Below are 23222 nucleotides of genomic sequence, written 5' to 3'. Positions count from 1 at the left end.
CTAGCGTGAAAGCTGACACTTTTCTTTGCACTTATAGGGAAGGTGCCACTGGCCAGCAGGCCCTATCCTCATCATCTGGGACTTGCATCACTGCTGTACCATCCATCAGAAATGGTCCTAAAAGGTCTGAACTCCTTTCCTATCCTGGAATCTGGCTTCCCCAGTCCCTTACCCTGTCACCTTTAGGAAGAGGCAGCCTGCCCTTTGTCCATGGAGGCAGAGAAGGTGACATCAGACTGCATATGTCACTTCAGCCACAGGCAGAATTACAGCTGACCACATTATGGCACAGGCGTAGGTTTCCAATGGGAAGTTCAGACTTTGCCATTAGACAACCCATGTGACCCAGAAGAAATCTCGAGCTCTTCCATTCCCAGTTTCCTCATCTGTAGGACAGGCTAATAGCACCCACCTCTCAGGGTGGCTGAAAATTAAGAGGACAAAAGGGAGAGCACTTAGCAAACTGTAAAACTACTTTCAATATGGGCAGTTATCTTTTGAGGGGGAAGGGTGAGAGAAACATTTGTCAGCTGAAAAAAAAAACACAACCTAAAAGTTGAGAATTATGTTTTATTTGGGGGACAAAACTGAGGACTTAAGCCCGGAAGACAGACTCTCAGATAGCTCTGAGGGACTGCTCTGAAGAAGTAAGGGAGGAGCCAGGATATATAGGAGTTTTTGCAACAAAAATCAGGTGGTTGGAACATTCAAAAATTACTGGGTTTTTACATTTTATTTATTTATTTTTGGCTGTGTTAGGTCTTTGTTGCTGTGCGTGAGCTTTTCTCTAGCTGCGGCGAGCAGGGGCTACTCTTCATTGCGGTGTGAGGGCTTCTCATTGTGGTGGCTTGTCTTTGTTGCAGAGCACGGGCTCTAGGCGCAGGGAATTCGGTAGTTGTGGCTCATGGGCTCTAGAGCGCAGGCTCAGTAGTTGTGGTGCACGGGCTTAGTTGCTCCGTGGCATGTGGGATCTTCGCAGACCAGGGCTCAAACCTGTGTCCCCTGCATTGGCAGGTGGATTCTTAACCACTGCACCACCAGGGAAGTCCCCTTTTTTTTTAAAATTTATTTATTTCGGCCGTGCCAGGTCTTAGTTGCAGCATGCGGGCTTCTTAGTTGTGGCATGCGGACTTCTTAGTTGTGGCATGTGGACTCTTAGTTGCAGCATGCAGGCTTCTTAGTTGCAGCAAGCGGACTCAATTGTGTGGCATGCAGGCTTCTTAGTTGCGGCATGCATGCGGGATCTAGTTCCCCGACCAGGGATCGAAACTGTGCCCCTTGCATTAGGAGCGCGGAGTCTTATGCACTGGACCACCAGGGAAGTCCCAAATGATTACCGTTAATTTAAGAAAACCAGACATCTCAAGTTAATGAATTTAATGATTTTCTATGTTTGGGAAGATGCGAGAGTCTGAGCTCATTGAAATCATTCCTTTGATGTGCATCTTAACTATCTAGGGCCAGTATCCTGTTTTCTCCATCCTGAGTCCCCTCAGGGTGCACGGTAAGGGTTGGCTGCAGTGGCTGCCGGCTTGATGGCTGCAAGATCCTTTGCTTACTGATCTGGCAGGCAATATTTTTCATCCACACACTTCGTCTCAGATCTCAATTGGCTGATGGTGTGGGCAGCAGTCATAGCCCCCACTGGCCCCTATCCTCATGGAGCCAATGAGGCGCTCAGCATGAAGGAAATAAAGACACCAGCTTCCTGGTGTTTTTATGAGGCCCTGGCTTGTCCCACTTCACCTGTTACCTACCTGGTGGAGACCACAGGGAATTTACTATGGTCACATGTTATTAAAAAGGTGCTTAGAGTGACATCAGCAAGATGGTGGACTAGGAAGCGCTAGGCCCTTGGAATGTTCCCCCATGGAAACATTAAATCAACAACTAGAGATTGTCTAAACTAACTTAAGAGGAGCTCTGCAAATCAGTCAAAGACCTATAGCAACCAAGCAAATGCCCAATTTAAGTAAAAGCCACATTCAAAATGCAAGAAGTTTTATGGTGTTTTTACTTGCCCCTGCCCCACACTCTCCTCAGCGTGGCACACAGTGGTTTAGGGCAAGTGGCGATCCAATCCCCGGTTTTCCTCCGTGAACCAGAGAAGGCAGAGTGGACCTAATTTTCAACATTTTAACCTGTGTGGGAGCTGTCTGATTGGTCCCTGTGTCACCTAACTTGGAGCTCAGATGGCCAAACATGGCACAGCTCAGATCTCAGGCTGGGAAAACCTGTGGGCAGCAGCGGGCATGGCTCATGAAAGCCACAGGGGGAATACAGACCCACATACACCTGGGGCAGAAGATTGCTGAGTGAGGAATACAATATACCACCTAGATCCCTTTAAAAAGCAGGGTGAGACACTTAGGGAAATTAAAACCTTTAAAAGGTGCTGTGTATATGGGAGAATTGGGAATCGGAGTTTTTTGCTAACAGGGTGGCTCAAAGTGAGCCCTTAGATATTTTCAAGAGAGGAGTTGGTCATACACTTGATTAGAGGGTTGGAAATGTCAGCCCCACCTCCCAAACTCCAGAGAGGTGAGTGAGTCTAGAGGTTAAGTTCAGTCACCAGTGGTCAATGATGTAATCAATCATGCCTATGTAATGAAGCCTTGATTAAAAACTCTTGAACAGGGAGCTTTGGGGAGCTCATGGGTTGGTGAACGTGAAACCAAGTCCGCCTAAAACCGAGATCCCTTACCGAGTTTATGATTAATCTCTCTATCCAAAACTTGGCAGGTGGATTCCAAAACTTTATTCCTTTTCTTCCCTCTGACCTCAATTCTGTGCTAACTGAACACTAATCAACCAGAGTCAGATGACTAAAATTGCTGTTGTAGGTAACATCATTAAGATAACATTGTTAACGTACACAAATCGGTTGTAGATCTCATCATTAACGACAAACTCAGGTTGTTTCTCCAGGGCAGGATGAGTCCCCCCAGGCCATGGACCACCTGACCAGAGACATCCTGACTCCCGAAACTATGATTAAGAAATGTCACAAGACGATGATTAATCCCAGGCTCTTTTTTCTTCCCCTTTAAAAAAACCCTGAACTCAAAGACCAAGTAGGAACGGGTCTGAGGCTTGTCTCCCCACTCCTTTGCTTTGATGCCCTACAATAAACTCTGTACTTTCCTTCCCACAGCCTGGTGTCAGTAGATTGGCTTTCTGGTGCATCAGCAAGTGGACTCAAGTTTGGTAAGGTAACAAACACACCCATGTGCTGGGAGGATGGTATGCCCTCCTCCACTTCTCGTGCCACTGCTCCCCTCCCCATACCTACCCTACGCATCTCTTCAATTTGGCTGCTCCTGAGTTATATCCTTTATAATAAAATTATTATAATAAGTATAGAACTTCCCTGAGTTCTGTGAGTCATCCTAGAGAATTACTGAATCTGAGCAAGGGCTTGTGGGATCCCTTGAGTTTGTAGTTGTCTGGGCACAAGGGCAGGTAGCTTGGGGACTCCATTTGTGGCTAGTGTCACAAGTGGGGGCAGTCATGGGACTGAGCCTTTAACCTTTGAGATCCTAAGTTCAGGTCTCAGCTCTGCCACTTATTAGCTGTGTGATCCTGACAAGCAGCCCAATCTCTCTGAACATCAATTTTGTTATCTGTGTAACAGGGATCATAGTAGTAAATATGTTAGGGTTGCTCTGAAGCTTGTATGAAATGATGCAGTAAAGCACTAAGCACAGTATCTGACACATTAAAAATGCTTAATAACTATTAGCTATAATTTTAATAATATTATTACTAATAAAGAAAGTTTTGGGGCTTCCCTGGTGGCGCAGTGGTTGAGAGTCCACCTGCCGATGCAGGGGACACGGGTTTGTGCCCTGGTCCAGAAAGATCCCACATGCCGTAGAGTCGCTGGGTCGGTGTGCCGTGGCCGCTGAACCTGCACGTCCGGAGCCTGTGCTCTGCAATGGGAGAGGCCACAACAGAGAGAGGCCCGCGTACCGCAAAAAAAAAAAAAGAAAGCTTTGGGCCAGGCCACCCTGATGTTAAACCTAAATCACAGATAATCTGTGCCTGTTTCCCCAGGCATAAAATAAGAAACAGATTCCCTTTCTTTAAGAACTAGAACCCAGGAGTTCAGGGTTTTTAGAGCACTAGTCACCCATCCTCCTTGTATTGACGCCTTCACAATAAATGCTGCGTTTTCCTTCCCCACAAAAAAATAATAATAATAAAAATTAAAAGAATTAGAATCCAAAACTCCAAAAACTAAAGGAGTAAATGAGAACAACAAATGACAAAGGCTTATGGTATTGCATAAATATTTTTTTCTCTTAAGTTCCTAAGTCCCAAAACTATTTTGCAATCTTCTCTAGGTGAAAGATTCTGTGGCTTCGTGAAGAAAATATCTGGGAAAACTCAGAGGGTAAACCAGTTGGAAGTATTGATTTGAGCCATTGCTTAATATTTTGTCTGTTTGGGGCACTGAATAGCTGAGGTCATTGAGTTTGCTGCTAAGGATTCTCTTTATATGAGTCCCTTGGACTGTTTCTGAAATCTTTCCCAAATGTCCTCCACGGAAGAAGTAAAGTCAAAGAGTCTTCATATCCCGGCAAGACCAGGGAGCAAGAAATCAAGGAATGTGGAACAACAGACACACTCTGAATAAAGGAGGTTGTATTTGCTTCTGAAGCTTATACAACTGTTCTTTCTCTTTCGCTCTTCTACCCTTCCCTCTCCCTGTTCTCCAATACCTGGATTTTGTTGAGTCAGCTGCTAAGACCACAACGTGTCTGCATCTGTTTTGAAATGTTATCAATGCAATACTGAACTGCAAATACAGCTTTTGTGAAACGTCTCTATTCAGCACTCACGTGCTGCCCATCTCCTGCTGGACTGCAAACACCTTGAGAGCATGGACCTTGTAGAATTGACTTCCTCATTCATTCAACAAAAATTTACTGAGAACCTCTGTGTGCCAGGTATCGTTCCAGGTTCTAGGGATGCAGCAGAAGAGCCTGTCCATTTCTCATCACCCCACACCCTAGTCCAGGCCAACCCTGGACCTTATTTGTGCCACGGTTCATCCTCCTGCACCCTCTATTGCCACCCTCCAATCCATCCTCCATACAGCAGAATTTTAAACATAAATATGTCACTCCCTAATTTTTTAGGCCTTCCAGGGGCTTCTAATTGTTCTTAGGATGAAAACCAAAATTCTTACATTCAGGACCTGGCCTGCCTGTCCTACCACTGCTCACCTCTGACCCCTGTCTTTCAGCCCTGCCCCTCCCTCACTGTCTGACCTGCAGTCACCCTAGCCTTCTTGGAGGTCTTCAGACCTCTCGGCCTTCAGTGATCCCTGGCCTGGGATGCTGTCCACCTCACCACTGACACTGAGATGGAGTGTGAGGTACAAGATGGATATTAGGAATCCACTCCTGTAAGAGGAAGTGGGAGGAAGCAGGATCAGGCAGAGAAAGATAAACCATGATGCAGGTCTGCCAAAGCTTTGGCCAACCTCCTGGGGAAGGCCTGGAGCAAATACTGCTCCAGCATGTCCCACAGGCTTCTCCAGTTAGGGTGTGATGGTGATCTCACAAGGTGGTTCTGTGCAGGTGCTGTGCAAGGCTGTCTGCTGACCGCACCCCTTGGTTAAAGGCAAGTTCTCCCTTGACAGGTGAAAGGGCACATCTCTGTGTCTACCACACCTGCCAGTACTGCTATCCCTCATCATCCAGCCAGGCTGCCAGGCAGCTCCAGCTTGCGGGCCACTTCCTCTGGGAAAGCTTTGCTCGGACCTTTGGGCTATAAGTGCTCATAAAACTCCTCAGCAGTTATCATAGTTTGTAATCATGTTTGTGTGTGCAATCAATGTCTGCCTTCCCTAAGAAACTATATGTTCTGTGTAGGCAAGGAAGGTCTGTGAGACTCATTATAGACCCAGAGTTCAGCCAGCACCTGGCACCTGGTAGGTGCCCAGTAAAAACCTACTGAGGAAAGAAATAAAGATTGGTACCATGTCTTGCACACGTATGACTTTCACAACTGTGTGGGTCATCAAGAGCTTGCTGTGTGTTTGGATCTCTCAGCTAGCTCACAGGGAGGGCATTTATGATTATTTCAGTCAGGTTTTATCTTTAATATTTAGGAGCCTGCCTCCTGCCCTACCTTGACCTGGTCTAGAGGCAAAATAAAGGCAGAGTTCACACTATTACCACCACCATCATCATCACCACGACTACCACCCAAAAGCCTTTTAAGGGCTCAGTGCATTGCAATGGGCAGTTCCAATTTCCAAACCCAGAGAGCTACACAAGCCTGGTCTCTGCGTGTATGGGCTGCAGCACTGGGTTAGGAATCACACTTCCTGCTCTACACTTAACTGTGCCACCTGAAAAGATTAAGTAACAAGTCAATCTCTCTGAGCTTCAACTGTAAAATAGGGATAATGTCTGCCCTTTCTCTTTCATTGATGTCTATCAGGTTCAAACTCCGTGATAGGCAAGAAAGTGCTTTGCAAATTGTGAAGTGTGGTTCACAGGAAAGTAAGGGAGCTTTCTTCTCATGCAATCATGACAGGTTGGCAAAGGACATATTTGGGACACTAGTTTTCTACAGTGGTGACCTGGGAGCCCACGTAGATGGGCTATGTGCTGGGCGTAGATAGGCTATGTGCTGGGTGTTGTTTTTCTCAGTTGCGCAGATGGATTTGTGCTCACCTAAGCCCGCCCTGCCTCCCAGCCCACTGTCCCTTCTGATCAGGGGTGGAGACAGCAGGAACGGACTGTGTTTACAGCATACGCAGGTCAAGGTTAAGCATGTTTTGGAGGTGGAAAGGAGCACGTGGGTGTGTGGCTCCCCAAGTGGGCAGAGCGAGCAAGAATATGACATTAAAGGCAGTGGAGTCCTTAGAGAAGCTAAGCTCCCCAGGGGAGAATCTTTTACCTGGAGACTGAATACCTAGCCATTGAGACAGAGGCTAGGAAGGAGCTAGTGCAGACACAGGTGCTGGGGGTGGAACCAGTGATGAGAAGCCCAAATAACTTTCCAGGGACCTCGGCAGGCCAAGACAGTTTGCTAACATAGGAATTCTCAGCGCCATCTTTGGTTTCTGTTGCTCTCCCCATCCCCCTTTCCCCTTCATTGGTAATCAATTTATTTAATCAAAGTATATGGCATTCCCTTGATAAGGATGAACAAGAGTGATCCACAGCACTAGGTTTCAAACTCTTGACTTTTACAGTTACCTCACTGAACTTTCCCCACAGTCCCACTAGGTAGGTGCGTTACCCCATTTCACAGATGGGGAAACTAGGCTTACAAAGGCTAAGTAACATGTTCAAAGTCAGCCAAGTGGTAAGTGGCTATATACACCTATATTCAAACCCAGATTTTCTAGTACCTTCTCCCTTACACTGCTGTGTTAAGTTCCTCCTGCCCCCCACTTACACGAATCTAATGGTGTGTGTAATTGTTGGGGTGAAGGAGCTCTGGACTGTTTATCTGCCCGAAAACACCTAGACACAGAATTTCCAAGCCCAGGAGGGACCTCAGAAGTCATTTAATCCAACTTATTTTGCAGATAGAGAATCTGAGGCCGAGACAGGAAATGATTTCTCCCACAGCCTCTCTGTCGATTTTGTTGTCTCAGAACTGTTGTCTTCCATTCCTACTCCTGCCCTGCACTCACTCTGGGTAAGCCAGGATGCCTTTTCCTGCAGGTACCTCTGCCAAAATAATAGTTACCATGCGCTGAGCATTCATTCTTCAGCAAACGTTTACTGGGTGCTTACTATGTACTGCGAACACTCAGAGGTGTTGTGAATATGATGAACAAGAAAAACGCTGCCCCTGCCTTCTGGAGCTTTCATGGTTAATGGGGGTAGAAAGGAAATTAACACAGGTAACGGAGGTGTGGTAGCGTTTCAAATGGAGTTGTCAGGAAGCCTGACCACCTGGTATATACCAGCTGCTTGGTCCTTTAATTTTCACGACATTCCTTAGAGGCTGTGAGCGGATCTCCGTTTTGACGACAAGGAAACCGACGCTGAGAGGGGTAAGAGTGGCAGTCAAGTCCAAAACTCCTAAGCCCCGCTTCTTACCAGCCCCCGTAGAGCGGCCACTGCCACCTTCGGGCCCTGGATGATGAAACCTGGGGCGAGGACTGCACCATCTCTCAGCCTGTGTCCTTGCAGGTGTTGAGGGAAGCGATGTAGGGGGGAATGCAGCATGCGCTTCCAGGGAGAAGCTGCAAATAACTCTAAATTCGCAAAAGTTTGAGAAGGACAGACCCCGCCAGGACCCGTCCCGGCACCGCATCCCCTCTGCCAGACAAAAGAGCCCGCCCAGCCTACAGCAGAGCCAGACCACCGCTCCCGCCTCCTGCCCGGCCCCCGATCAGGCCAGCGCGGGGCGCTATGGGACTTGTAGTTCGACCAGCTCGCCACACCTGCTCTGAAAACAGACTAGGGAACTACAAGGCCCAGGAGCCAGCGGGCAGGCCCGGGCGGACTCGCCGGCTGTGGGTGTGCGAGCGCAGGGGCCGTGTGGTGCGGGAGCTGGGATGCGGCTGCGGGCGCCCGAGCCGAGGAGCAGCTCCAGGCGCGCGCTCTAGCCGGACTAGAAGGGGGGTTGGCCAGGTGGCGACAGGCACGTTTCATTCATGCATTGGGAGCAGACTTTGCAAAACCCCTGTCGTGCGGTGCTTTGGCTCTGCAGCGGCTAGGTGTAGGGTCCGAGTCGACGGGGGATGGGCACCCGTCCCAGAAGCCAGGCTGGCACCGCTAGCTGAAAGAGCCCTTGACTGGGCTTGGGGACGGGTGTCGGCGTGCCCGCCTTGGGCTGTGCGTGACGTGTGTGTTCTCTTTCCCTTTTTGTCCCAAGGTTTCTCGGCGGGCGCGCGATGCAGCGGGCGGCGGCGCTGGTCCGGCGGGGCTGCTACCCCCGGACCCTCGGCCCCTGGGGCCGTGGTCAGAGCAGCGCGGCTGCCGAGGCCTCGGCGGTGCTCAAGGTGCGGCCCGAGCGGAGCCGGCGCGACCGCATCCTTACGCTCGAGTCTATGAACCCGCAGGTGAAGGCGGTGGAGTACGCGGTGCGGGGACCCATCGTGCTCAAGGCCGGCGAGATCGAGCTCGAGCTGCAGAGGGTGAGCGCTGGCTCCAGGGTCCGTGGGGCGGGAGGGCCCTGGGAGGCTAGGGGGGCACTGGTGGGGGGGGGAAGAGTAGCAGCTGTCCCCTGCTGGGGTTCGCCCGCTGGACTTCCTCCCACCCGCGTGGCCACCTCTTTCATTCGACCCACCTTGGCTAAAACGATAGAATGCCCTCCCCCCATCCCTTCACCCGCCAGTGCCTGGCACCTGGCACAAAGAAAGGCCCTCAGATACGGTTCACTTGTTGAATTGAATTCATCAGTTATAATTGAGCTGCCCTTAGTGCCAGGCACTGCCTGCTATGTGGCCATCCTACCCGCGTGGAACCAAGATCCATGGGGGGGTGGGGGTGAGGACAACAACAGGCAGTAAAGAAAGAAACCAGAATTTCATAGATCACGTTAGGTACCAGGGGAGGGAGGAAGGCTCTGAGGAGACTTAGGTTTGCTCCCGAAGCTTTTTCTCTCTCTGCCTGAGACCTTTTGGGTCATTCTGCCAGTAATGATTCCCTGACAAAAGTGGAGTTGTTGCAGAGTGTCCTGCACAATTCCTTCCCTTAGGCCCCCTTTGGAACCCTGACTGACAGCCATATCTTGTTCTCCCAGTGGGTAGCAGAGGCTTGGGCCTTTTGGGCCTTGGTAGGGTGGCCCTGGGACGTTCTTCCTCCTGGTGGCTGGCTGGCTGGGACCTTAACTTGAGTTCATAGCTGCATGTAAAGTGACCGCACACCCAGTAGTGATTTCTGCCTCCCTGCAACCAGGGCGGCTGGGGTGGGTGTAAGAGATGCCCCTGTAAGATACCAGAGTTCTAACCCAGGTGGAATTCAGGAGGCGGAGTCAAGAGGGTAATGTAAAAAAAAGTAAACACTCCTAAGATTTGTAAGAACTGATGACAGCAGTCACCCAGCTGCTTGCCTAAGATAGTTCTAACCCAGAAGGGGGGAGGGTTCCTTGATCTCGCTCTCACAGGCACCAGAACTGGATGTCTTGGGAGTGAGTTGGCCACTTAATGTTCCTTGAATGCATGGGAGGAAGCCGTGGTGGGGCCGTTACATTAACGTGGGGACTTTGGGGGTTTGATGAGCTCATGGCTTGCTGAGACCTTGTTGGGACACTCAGTTCTGCTGACTCAAAACAGTGAGTTGGACAAGTCAGAGTCCAGTGTCTCCCTCTGACTCCTTGCAGGGCTAAGTTTAAAGCTTGGCCCACAGAAGGCTGGCTCGGTTTCTGTGCCTCCCTGTCCCGAAGGTGGGCCACAGGCAGAGAAAACGGGCTTTTGCTGTTCTGCTCCTTGTTGATACCTGGCAGACTCTAGCTGGCCCTCCTTAAGACAACAGTCTCCCTGTTAAGGCTGAGATTAAATTGTTTCCGGTTTATCACTTTACAACTGATTTTTCTGGTTCCAGAACTTGTAGGGGTTCCAGGGATTATCTCTGCCTTTTGTTAAATAGCAGCTTGCGTGTGGGCTCCATGAAGTACAAGGATGATTAAGGCAGAAGGGGACACTGTCTTTGCCTTCAGGGATCTGATTGCCATATTGTCCTCTGGGCCTGAGCTTCTCTTCCCCCGATTCTTTAAGGATTGGTGGGATGTTTTTAGCAGGCACAGAAAACGTGAGAGCATTCCAGGTGGAAGGAGGGCTGTGAGCAAAGACAGAAGGTTGGGAAGTTCTGGGCATTTGGGGAAGGGAATTGGTGCCATTTGGAGAGCACTGTCTGGCAGAGAGATATGGTAGATGAATAAGATGGAAAAGGGGGACTGGAGTCTTTTGTGCTGGGCTCAGTACTTTATGGTGCAAAGTTTGGTGTGCGATGGGGAACCAGGATGGTGTTCCAACAGGGTATGGCTCCATCACTGAGGTGGAGAAATTTCTTGGTCATTTGGGCCGGAAACACCCTGTGATTTCCAGGACAGATGGCCCCACTGCCATGTCCTACCCCTGAGTAAGTTGAGACATTCTTTCTGTCCACCTACGTTCTCCGGTGCTTTCGTTCAAATTCATCCCTTCTTATTCTCTTCTCACTTGGTCGAATCTCAGTTGCCTGATTCTTGGTGCTGGAGATAATAGCCCCAGCCAAGCCAGCATAGCCTTGCTTAAACCTTTCATATTCTAGAGACAGCCTCTCCATTTTACTAGCTTAAACAGTGCCCCTTCTGAGAGAGCCATATTTTCCCAGTCTTTTTTTTTTTGGCTTGGCTTGGCTTGCATTGGCTTTGCACAGCTTCGGTTTTTCTACCTCCATTTGGAACTCTAATGATCAAAACTGGACTGATGTTATTTTAAAGGGTTCGATTTGGTTAGAGATGGGATTTGTAGGGAGTTGAGTGACTTGGGGTGAATCTTCAATCCTCTCTGGGCTTTGGTTTCCCTAGTCTATAAAAGGAAGGTCCGGTGGGCCCAGGGTTTTTCCCCAGGTCCTGACTTCTGTGCCTCTTTGTCCATCTGAAGGCCTTTAAGCTGCCTTATGGAATCATTTCACCAGGTGCTCGGTAAATAGTACCGGCTGATTGGCTGGACACGTGGCTCTGGTTTTTGTGTTTTTTTTAACATCTTTATTGGAGTATAATTGCTTTACGATGGTGTGTTAGTTTCTGCTGTATAACAAAGTGAATCAGCTATACATATGCATATATCCCCACATCCCCTCCCTCTTGAATCTCCCTCCCACCCTCCCTATCCCACCCCTCTAGGTGGTCACAAAGCACTGAGCTGATCTCCCTGTGCGATGCGGCTGCTTCCCACTAGCTATCTATTTTACATTTGGTAGTGTATATATGTCAATGTGGCTCTGGTGTTTGACTGTGGGGTGGCTTGCCAGGCAAGTCTCGTCTGTCTTGCTTGGTGGTAGGAGTGGAGGAGACTGTTCAGGAGAGCCTGAAGGAGGAGGGGCACTTGACTAAGTGGGTGTGTGAAAGGGGCCATTCTCCTCCAGCCTGGGCTGTGTGCTCTCAGGGAGGCCCTGTTTCTCCCTGACAGCAGCTCTAAGTGGGAGAACCTATCAGCTTTTCAGATCCTGGTGTTCATTGGGAGCAGCATTTAAAAATAAGCTGCCATTAGTAGGAGTTCTGAAAAGATCTGTCTGTTCCTCCTCAACCTACTTCTTTTTCCCTTGTTTTATTGGGGGAAGGGAGGAGGTTGGCATAAGTGGAGACAAGAAGACTTCTGTTTGTAAAAGTACCCAGAGTCAGGGAAAAACATTTATGAAGGGAAAAACTGAATACTGTTAACATCAGTGTGTGCTGCATCTAAACACAGTAAAAGTGCAGAATGCTGTAGCACCTCCTTATTGTTAGCTAAGAACTAAGTCTGGAAACTCTGGATGTGCCAAGCACAAGAGGTGAAATCTCATCGGTCATTTTCTTTAGAGCTTAGATGCTATCTTAAAATAAAGAAATTTGTAGTGTAGGCTTCCATTTGGATGAACCCTCCACCCACCCACCCTGCCCAAGTCACCAAGGACCTGCATCCTGGGCTGTGCCTTTATGTGCTGTGGGCCTCAGACATGTCACTCAGAGCACCTTGGCCTCAGTTATTCCTCTGCAAAATGAGCCCAATTTATTTCCCCTAAAGACTAGTTGGAGATGTTTAGTGATGATGCTTTGAACAGCTAGAAGCCAGTCAGAACTCTTTTTTTTTTTTTGGCCCACACTAAATGGCTTGTGGGATCTTATTAGTTCCCCGACCAGGGATTGAACTTAGGCCCTCAGCAGTGAAAGTGTGGAGCTCTAACCACTGGACCACCAGGGAATTCCCCAGTCAGAACTCTTAAGAGTCTTCATTTTCAAGATAATGAGAGTTGCTTGGGGAGAGTGCCAAGGGTCACTCTTTCCTTGCCTTCCTCTTGAGTCTCTGGGTCTAGGAATGTGCTCTGTGGGGTTTGCTGTCCTGCCTGGGCCTTAACCTTGCTATCTTGAATTATCCTGTTTGGAGCTCATTCAGCTTTCATCCCTGCAAACCTCAGCTTCTACGGTTGACCCTCCCACAGGCCCCTAGACTTTAGGAACCAACGTCCAGCCTTCCCTGCTTCCATGGTTAGGAAACTCAGCCCTTGGAGCTCCCACCTCATCTCTTAATCACAGGCCTGTATAGGTTTGGCTCCGTTTCTTCCAGCTTTGCTTGTCATAATGGTCGGGGCCAGACCCTGTGCTGAGCCTCGGTTTCCTCAGCTGTGCAACGCACCTGTTTTCAGGGACCCTGGGGACCAGTTGGGTTTGTCTCTGGGGCTTCCGTCTGGAGCTCTCTGTTGGACTTCCTGCCTGCCCAGTCCTGCTCATGTCCCTGGGGTCTTTTCACGTGGCCTTCCTGGCCTGGAGCCAGCTGTGCCCTCTCCCTTCTCTGAGTCCACTTCTTCATCAGCCTGGGCTCTGAAGGTGGTGGCCTCTCCTGCGTTGCCCACTTCTGTCACAGGGCATGATTCGTAAGTGTTTGTTGAATGAGAGGGAGGCTTTCTGGGGACTAACCGTCCTACCAAACCTGCCCGCTCGCATGTCACATGAAATGACAGGAGCCACCCCTACCTCGAGGAAACTGCCTTGTGCCTGTTAGAATTGTCCATTGTCCTAATGCTGGGCCTGTGAGCTGGGAAGGACAATGCTAACTCCTTTTTCCTTCTCCCTGCTAACACCCTCTGAAATATGCCATCCCCAGAGCCTGGGGGCCTGCTCCTTGAGCCCTCCTTGAGCTGAACTGTGGGAAGAGAGCCCCCCTGTGTTGACTGTCATCTCAGTGCCCCACAGGGAGGCAGCTCTGGGCAGGATGTGTGCAGGTGAGTTAAACATGTGGGCTCTAGGATGCTGGGAATTGGAACTAGAAAGCTATGTGCTGACCTGGCAGGCGCCCGAGGGCGGGGCTGAGGTGAGGTTGCCATTGGGTGTGTGTGCACGCCTGGATGAGTCACTGTGGGCAGGAGTCTGCCCCTGACTCCTTGGTATTTCCCAACCCATGTAGATCTCAAGTGCCTAGATACAGGAGTCTCCTTTGTATGGTGGCCTTTGGCTGGGCAGGCTGGTCCCCTGCCCATTCAGAGGAGCCAGTTTCCCACCCTGCAGCTCGTCCATCATAGCGAAGTGTCTGGAGACCATAGGTACCCAGACCCGAGAAAGGAGATGCTCTATGCTCCTAGGCTGCTTGTTGGCAGGCCCCAGATTGGTTGAGCAGTGCAGAGTGAGGGCACAGGAAAGGAACATCCAGGGATCTGTTCCAGGCATTATTCTCTCCCTGCATTGGGCTGGCCGAGGGCCCGCAGCTGTGTGTTGTAGTTCCTGGCCCTCGACTGTGACAGATTTACTCCCTACCGAAGAATGGACTGTGCCCGCACCAAGGAAATCACCTGAGTTCAGCTGGCCAGGCCTGGGGACCGTGGCAATTGAATCAGGCTGACAGAGCGTCCCGTGCCACAAGCCCAGGCCAGTGCCAAGGAGTGGGTCAGGTCTGCCCCTTTGCACACAGTGGCCTGGATTGCTCCACCTGAGGGACGAGCCCTGAGGCCACATGCCTCGCAGCCTGTCTCCAGGGTGCCTGCCCTCACCCCAGCCCAGCCCTGGGCAGTGGGTGGTGCTGTCCTCCTGCCTTGGCCCCCTGAGACGTCTTTCCATATTGGCCAGCCCTGAAGAACTTGGTAAAAGGGGCAGGAGGGAATTAAAAGGCCTTTCTCCCCACTACCCGCCACCAAACATAGCTTTTGGAGACTTATCAGGCCCTGTTTATGACGGTCCAGTGCTGTTTCTGGGGTGCCCTCCTCAGCGCCCCATGCCTCCTGGCTCCTGAAGCAGCTGGAGAATTTCTGTATGGGAGGGGCTTAGGAGTGGCAGATGAGGGTCAGGAAGACTTGTTCAGCAGCTGCTTTCATCCCTTAAGCCCACTGGTCTTTACTTAAGAGGTATATTACTGAGTTAAAAAACGGAAAGTTTTCTAAAGTTGCTTTTATGCACACATTGTGTGAAATGGAGAAGGCAAGTGTCAGAACCATAGAATTGTACCTTTAAAATTTGTATTTAGGGTGCCTTTGGGGAAAGGGCAGCTGGAGATGGGAAGGTGGCCAGGCATTCCACCCAGGCCCCCCCTTGGTACTGCCACCCCTTTCCCCACCGCTTTCTTCCTCCACCATGACCCTTGTGACCTTGTTCCTGGTCCAGCTTGTAAGATGATGATGTTTGTACTCTGCCAAGTGCTTTCATACTGTTTGTCTCAGATAATCCTTTCAGCTGCCCTGGGAGGTCCTTGAGCCTGCTGTTGATTCTAACTCTTACAGTGGCTAATTCTGGATTTATCAGTGAGATGCGTGGATTTCCCACATTTCCAGATCCCCACAGTTCTCCATCCAAAACGCATTTTCTCCTTAGCAGCAGCCGGGGTGTCCTGCAGTCACCTCCCCAGTGACATTGTTGCCAGGGTTTCCGAGTTCCTCCTTTCTCTGCCATCTCTGTTCTGTGCTAAACGCATTGCTCAGGCAGTGGCCTCAGTTTTGCTCTTCAGCCAGTCTTTTCATCCCTGATGCTTTTTTTTTTTCAATATGAAAATCAGCCCACATTCTTCATCCTGCAAAGACAGGGTTGCAAGAGAATGACCCCCAAGAGGTCCCTGCTGATCCGTGTCTTCCGGAGGGGAGGGTGGCTGCAGTGCCCCAGTCATTCACTTAGGGGTGGAGGTGGAGCTGCGCTTGGGGGGAGGGAGCCGGCAGTTGTGGGATCCTGTCCCTGATGTTTTCTGCTGCTGACCCCTCCCTCCCTCCCACCACATTTGCCCCAGGGTCAACGTGGACCTGCAGCTACCTCGGGTGCTCTGGCAGCCCAGGAAAGCTCTTCTAGCCTTTTCAGAAAGTGGGTAACCTTTTGAAGCCTTAATTTCCTAATCTGTAAAAAGGGATTAATATGGCTTGGCCAAAAAGTTCATTCGGATTTTTCCATAACATCTTATGAAAAACAGAAACCAATTTTTTGGCCAACCCAATACTGGCCCTTCCTCATAGGGATGGTTGTGAAGGTTAAATGGGACCAAGCATATCAAGGGCACTGTGCCTGACACCTGGCAAGGCTCAGAATAGGGCTGCTTATTAATATCCTGTTGAGCATTGCTTGGCCTCTGGAATCCAGGGTCTGAGAGTCACTAAGTAACCACCTGTTGCTTTCTCTCTACTCAGGGTATCAAAAAACCATTCACTGAGGTCATCCGTGCCAACATCGGGGATGCCCAAGCCATGGGCCAGCAGCCAATCACCTTCCTCCGACAGGTGAGCTGGCCCTCAGGAACAGAGGCCACTGGGACAGCAGGGAAGCAGCCAGCCAGGCCCATTACATTACCTCTGCCTCCTTGCCTGTCCAGCTCCCTCAGGACACAGCAGACACCAGAATCCCACAGGGAGGTGCCATTGAAGTAGCGCCCTCTCCAGAGCCTGATGTCCCCACTGGTTCTCTCCCTCAGTCTCCTCCCCTTCCAAAGCTGTCTAAAATTCCTAAACCCATTTTGAGGATGCTCTAGTATACAAGGCTCCCAGGTGCATGGTCCTGGATGCTGAGTTCGGAGCTGGGTTGGTGAGGGCATCAGAGAGTAGATGGGAGAGGTAGAGGCCCAGTGGGCTGGGAGGTGGTGCGTGGGGGTCCAGGTATGGCTTCCTAAGTGAGAATCCCCAGGTTTGAGTGTTGGCTTTGCTGCTTACCAGCTGGGTGGCTTTGGGCAGGTGGAGATCACCAGACACTGCCTCAGAGGACTGCTGGGGGACTCCATGAGATGGAGAGTGTGAAGGCCCTTAAGAGGCACATTTCAGTGTTTCAGTTTGAGTGCCAACTGCAAGGATGCTTCATGGGCCAAAACTGTGGGATTGGTGGGCTACAGGGGAAAAGATAAGGTGGGAGAGTACTCCAGGGCCTGCTAGACAGAGATTGGAGACCAGCTACAGGGAAAGCTTTTCCCTGGAGAAGGAATGGGGCAAAATTTGGTCCTTGTGTGGTTAAGGTTGGCAGGCTGGGGCAGGCAGCAAAGCTGAGAACTGAATGCCCTGGTCTTCTTCTCCTGCCTGTATTTCCTGCTGCAGGGACTGGCACACAGGAGGGGCGATCCTGCCCTGCTCCCTGGGTAGAGGGTTGTTGGGGGCCCCGGGGCCTCAGCCTGCAGCCCCTCAGGGAATTCACACAGGGTATGGGAGAGAAGAACCAAGGCTGGCAACGACCTCAGGAACGTCCACTGCCTGGACTCCCGTAGCAACTGTTGCAGACCTCAGGAGCATGCCAGCTGCCCATGAATGTCAGAGGCCCCAAGCTGGGCCCGTGGTGAGGAAGTGGATCAGACCAGACAGAGAGGCTCTGCCAGGGAAGCGGAGCGGGAGGAGGTCAGAGCATCCTGGTTGTCCTGGAAGCTCGTCCTGGAAGCACACAGCTTGGGAGAGGAGAGGCCCAAGGTGGCTTCCCTCTGCAGAGGTTCCCCACACGTGCCTGGGGTGCCTCCTGTTGCCTCAGCCTTTTCTGGCTGGCTGGCACACTCCCGGATCCAGCCCTGCCGCTGGTTGTGGCAGGCCCGGCCTCTCCCACTTGGTGCTGGCCTCCTCCAGCCTTCACAAGCACCCCAGGGAGGAGGGCAGGCTGGGTCACTGCCTATTGCACAAATCTTTTTGAAGAAAAGCCGGGCTCCAAGAAGCCTGCGCCCGCCCGAAGTACCCCAGCCGTGAGCCACAGCCTGCCTCAGTGCTCCTGGCACCGCTCTTAAGCTTCCAGCTTAGACTTGCCTGGTGAGCAGGGGTTTGCCAGCACTTTTGCAAACATTTCCTTGCTTAATCCTCTTAATTTGTGAGGTTAGGGTGATCTTCTCTGTTACAGAGATGAAAAAGCTGACTCGGTTTTCAGCTCCGGCCAGGAAAAGGGGCGATGGAGGGTGCCCAGGCTGTAGGCAGAGGTCTGCAATCCTGTCGTCTGGGGTGCACCTGCCTCCTCAGCCCCAGCCCCCTGCTCTGGAACCCCTGGTTCTTGTGGCCTTGGGTATGTGAGCTGCTGTCCTTTGTGGAGGAGGTGGGGCAAAGTAAGCAGCCACCTTGTGTCCCCTGGCTCCTCGGAGGGTGGTGGCCCACCCTCCGCCCAGGCCCAGGTCATCATGGACCTTGCCTCTCACCATCTCCCAACCGCTGCAGAGCGTCCACTGTCCTCCTCCCCGCCTGTCCCCAGGCCCCCACAGGCCGGGGCCCTTGTGGAGAGGCCTGTGAGGGCACTGTCCCTCAGAGTTGTCATCTCACACCGTCGCCTGCCCGGAGTCCTTTGTTCCCCTCCGGGGTGGGAGGTGCTGGGAGCCCAGCCCATGCCTCTGTTCCTCCAGGTGATGGCACTCTGTACCTACCCAAACCTGTTGGACAGCCCCAGCTTCCCAGAAGATGCTAAGAAACGAGCCCGGCGGATCCTACAGGCTTGTGGCGGGAACAGCTTGGGTGAGGCCCCGACTTGCCAGGTCCCAGCGGGCGTGAAAAGAACGTGTGTTCTCAGCGTGGGCCTGGGCCTCGGCCCGGAATGGAGGGTTACACGTTGAGTGAGCGTGTGAATGTGTGTGGTGGTTGACGTGCAGAGTAAATGACAATGTTCTTCTTGTCCGTGCTCTCTCAGCCTCTTGTTTGCTGAGCTTATGGGGTCGATGCCATCTTTTGGTGGATTGGGGCACTTGAGGCGCAAGAGCCTGCATTTGGCTGGATTTGGGGTTTACACTGGGAGCTGGCTTTGATGCTGAGCCCACCCTCAGAGCGGAAGGGTGAGCCCGAGGCAGCCTCCGAAGCCGGAGGCCAGAGGGAGGCACATGCCCCGCTGGCCCGGCTTCTCACTTCCCTGTGGCCACGCTGTGAGGTGCCTGTGGCCCCCTTTTGGTGGCTTCCTCGCTCTGAAGGTGCCGCCCATCCCCCCAACTTGTGTGTTATGTTCCGGTCACTGGACTGTGCTCCTTTGTGCTGGGAGCCCAGGCCCAGCCTCGGCCCCCAGCACCAGAGGGCTCCATGGAGGAAGGCCCTGTAGATGTGAAAATGATCTTCTCTGCCTTCCCTGCTGAGATGGATTTCCAGCCTCTGGACCTCTGGCTCTTTGTTCTCATCTCATGTTCTTTTTCCTGTTTATTTTTGCTTCATTCCTTTGCCCAGTGCCTACATAGGGAATCCAGCTTCCTTTGTCCTGAGGAAAATCGTTGTCCTTAGGGCTTTTTTAGGACTTGTGCCTGAATGTTTCAAAACATGGGATGGGGATTCTTGTGGCTTGTTCAGCAGGGGATCAGCCACAATTGGCATCTCTGTCACCTCCCTGCCTTCCCCCCGCCCTTTTTTTTTCTCCGTCTCTTTATGGAGAGCCCTATGCTTACCTTCCTGGCTGTGGCCACCCTACCAGCCCTCTGTCCAAGTTTGTGTCCTTCACAGTGTCCCTCTCAGGAAGGGGCCAGCTTCCCTTTGCTTCCCTGCCCGCCAGCCTGGTTGGGGTGTGGGCCAGCACCTTGTGTGGCAAGGACTGAACCACAAGCTGGCAGAGGCCAGCCCAGAGGCCTGGCCTCCAGGCTGCTTTCCTCCTGCACCCTCTGCCCAGCCCAGAGGACAAAGGCGCTTCTCGAAGACCCATGGCAGTGGGCCTGAGACTCCAGGAACTGCAGCCCGGAGGTGGGGGGAGGGGGTTTGCTCTTGCATATCTGATGTCAATGTCGGGGGAACGGGGAGGGGATCTTGTTCACGCACTAAGCCTCATCGACAAGTTTTTTTCTGTGTCAGCCAGGGCTGGGAGAATGGCACTGGGAGGCCATGTCCGTGTGAGTCGGGACTGTTGGCCTTTGGGGTTTTGGGAACCTGCACTGAGTTCTGTCTGGGGAGCTCAGGAGGACAGGTGAGGTAGGTGCTCTCTGAGCCTCTTTCCTCATCCTTGAATTAGGAGATACTTTGTACCCACCTCCTGGGCTTGCAGGAAGGTTGGCATTTGTGCCCCTTGTCAGGTGTGGAGAAGCCCCGCCCTGGAGGTCACTACCTGTACCTGCCCATCGTTGGGGGAGGGGCAGTGCCCTGGCCAAGACTGGGACAATGGGGGGTGGTGCTCTGTCAACTAAGGCTTGGGCAGCCTGAGCACCTGCCCACAAAAATAAAGGAAATGGAAAATGTCAGTATGCCCAGGGCTACCCTGGCCCACGGAGAGATTATAAAATGTGTACACAAGGTCTTAGGGCTCACCTGGATGTGTTTTTATCATGCGCTTTAAAATTATTTCTTACTGGGGCTCTGTTTATTTTTTGTTTGATGAGTAACCCAGTTCTCAGGTTGTGTCCCGGATCTTAAGTAGGATTGAGGTGAAACCTAGACACACCTCGGGGAGGTGGGAGCCGGGAGATAACGCCCTGGTCAAGCTCCTCTCTGAGCCCACGCCGTGTACCAGGCACTGCTCTAGGCCCTGAGGGACACTGGTGAACAAGGCAGGTGGAGCTTCTGTGCTCGTGAAGCTCACTGTCAGATTTGGGAGAAACAAACATTAAAAAGAATTAACACAGAAACATAATCCCCACTTTTCATGAGTTCTTAGAGAAAGAGCAGAGAGCTGTGGGGTTATAACAAGGGATTCTAATATAGAGGGAGGGTTTAAGGAGAAACTGGCATTCAAATTCATGTGGAAGACGACTAAAGGAGTCTGTTAATGTACACCAGACAGAGGAAATGGTGTGTGCAGAGGCCTTGAGGTTTAAGAACTGAGTGTGATCAAGTGAAAGGGTCTGGGTGCGATGGCGCTGGGGGTTTGGCAGATGGTGCCAGTTTGTGGGCAGTTGGAGGCAGGTTGCCATGGGTCCCAGGGCAGAGTCCTACACAGGGGTAGGTGCTCTATAGAGATGAACAGAAGAAATAGGTGATGGTCCCTGCCCTCAAGTCAACATGGGGAGGCAGGGGTTCATCTGTATAAAATAAGATAACTGGAGAAATCACAGACTGGGAGAAAGGCTGGGGTGGGGCCCTATCTCAGACTTCCCAGAGAGAGACTAGGTCTGAGCTGTGAAGGATCACTGTGGTTCAGAGCATAACAGAAGGTGGAAGTCTGTGGCTGGCAGGAGCAGGGAGCTTGCCCGTGGGGGAAGGTCTGGGAATTCAGGGAAGCAGGTGAACTAAAGGCAGGAAGAAGAGGAGGCTTAGCTGGTGTGGAAATGGCCAGGCCCCATGGAGTGGAGGGGAGGGCACTGAAAGAAGGCAGAGGGAAATAGGGAGCACAGGAAACTTTCTGAGCATGGGAGCTCAAGCAATATCAAATAAGACATCCAGTAGAAGAAGGATTCTCTAACACCGGCACCTGCACCTCCCCACTTCTTTATTTACAAACTATTTCAGATGCACTCGATACCCCAAATAATGTGCCAAGACTCTGTACTCACCACCCAGGTTTGGTACGTGTTAGTGTTTGTCACTTGATCCGTAGAGAAGTGGTCCGGCCTCCTTCCCCCCTCTCATCGCCCACTTACAACTGGTCAGAGGGGAAAGGCCAGCGCAGTGCTGCACAGACCCTGAAACCGAGCGCCTCCTGGGTGCTGGGCCTTGGATGCTGTGCACTGAGACCCAGAGAAGAGCTGGCCACTTTGCAGAGCTCCATCCTGCCTCCTGGTGGTGCTGTTGCAGTAGTCTTAGAAGGAATGAGCTGGTTTTCTTTAAATGTGGTATAAAATTCAAACGGTATAAAAGGATATAGAGTGAAAGAACTGCCTGCCATCTCTGACCCCAAGCCTCCTGGTTCACCTCCCCAGAGAATTCACCTCACCAGTTTGAGTCTCCTTCCAGAGAGATTTTGTGCATGTGCACATACCTTCTTCTACTGGAAGAAAGAAAGAAAGTTTCAGTGTCTTTTTAAAAACATAAGTAGTGGCTTGACATTTTGCAAAAGTTTTTATGCAAACAGTAAAAAGCACAAATATCAATGTACAGCACCTATGTGTGCACACCTTTGTAACCCCTGCCCAGATCACGACATTGACCATTCCCAGCATCACAAAAGGCTCCTTTGTGCCTTTTGCAGTCAATACCCACAAGCCCAAAGTGGTCACCACTGTTTTTGAACTTCATGTAAATGGTGGTTTGGATTTTGATCCTAATTGGCAGCCTGAGCATGCTGTTGGCATGGGGTGGGGGTAGGTGGGTCATGCCTCACAGCCCCAGGGGACCTGTGGTTAGTGCTGATCAGGGTTCTGGATTCCTGGGCTGGCAGGTGGTGCCATTTTGGGGCGACCATTCTCTCAAGTTTTGTGGAACCACGTGTAGGCAACTGATGAAAGCATAGCAGTCTCAGCTATAATGGTACATACTGTCACAGAATGTGTAAATCCCAGTAGGGTGGGTAAAGCAGGTATGGGCACCATTTAACTGGTTAGAAGCCAGGGCCTGGAATAATGCTTGATGTGTAAGTAGGTTCTCAGCAAATACTGGGTGGATGAATGGATGAGTGGGTGGGTGGATAGATGAACAGAAGGGCAGTTGGGTGGGTGGGTGGGCAGGTGAATGGATGTATGGATGAATGGATGGATGGATAGCAGATGGGCAGATGGTTGGGTGAGTGGGCAGATACGTGGGTAGACGGACGGATGACAGGATGGGTGGATGAAGCCCAGATAGGTAGTTAAGCAGCTTGCCACAGTTCCAGAGCCTAGAGTGGTGAGAATAGGGCCACACTGAGACCTCCCTGACCTCCCCCTCCTTCGCACTCCCAGTTAATTATATGGATATCACAGACGCTGTGGAGCCAGACATCCTGCCTCTAGTCACTGTCTTGCTTGCTGTCTTAACAGGATCTTACAGCGCTAGCCAGGGCGTCAACTGCATCCGTGAAGATGTGGCTGCCTATATCACCAGGAGAGATGGTGGTGTACCTGCAGACCCGGATAACATTTACCTGACCACTGGAGCCAGTGACGGCATTTCCGTACGTGTGAGGGTGGCTTGTTGTTGTCCACCATTCACCCACGTGAAGAACAGCCTTGCATGTTAGGGCCGAGTATGTGAGCCTGTTAGCAGGGGGACAGCCTGGGAGGAGAGGTTGGCCTCCCTCTGGTCGCTGCTGTCTGCCCCACCCTGATAACCTGCGGTCCTTAACCTTGTTCAGTCTTCATGAACCTGGGTACCCCTGCAGCCTCAGTTTCCCTCCAG

At 51.5% G+C, this 23222-nt stretch overlaps 1 protein-coding gene across 1 annotated transcript in view; it reads left to right on the top strand.

Annotated features, from left to right (window-relative positions):
• The first annotated feature begins 8487 nt into the window (after nt 1-8487).
• The window catches only part of GPT2 (glutamic--pyruvic transaminase 2), a 33488-nt gene continuing 18753 nt past the window's right edge, over nt 8488-23222 (top strand). The window contains exons 1-5 of the mRNA XM_079722911.1: nt 8488-8622; nt 8857-9118; nt 16260-16349; nt 18419-18527; nt 22865-22998. Coding sequence (XP_079579037.1) covers nt 8876-9118; nt 16260-16349; nt 18419-18527; nt 22865-22998 — 576 coding nt within the window. The 5' untranslated portion in view covers nt 8488-8622; nt 8857-8875. The remainder of the gene's footprint in view (nt 8623-8856; nt 9119-16259; nt 16350-18418; nt 18528-22864; nt 22999-23222) is intronic.

Source organism: Hyperoodon ampullatus (genome assembly GCF_949752795.1).
Source record: "Hyperoodon ampullatus genome assembly, chromosome: 18".
Classification (NCBI taxonomy): Eukaryota; Metazoa; Chordata; class Mammalia; order Artiodactyla; family Ziphiidae; genus Hyperoodon; species Hyperoodon ampullatus.
This window is presented reverse-complemented; position numbering and strand designations above follow the sequence as displayed.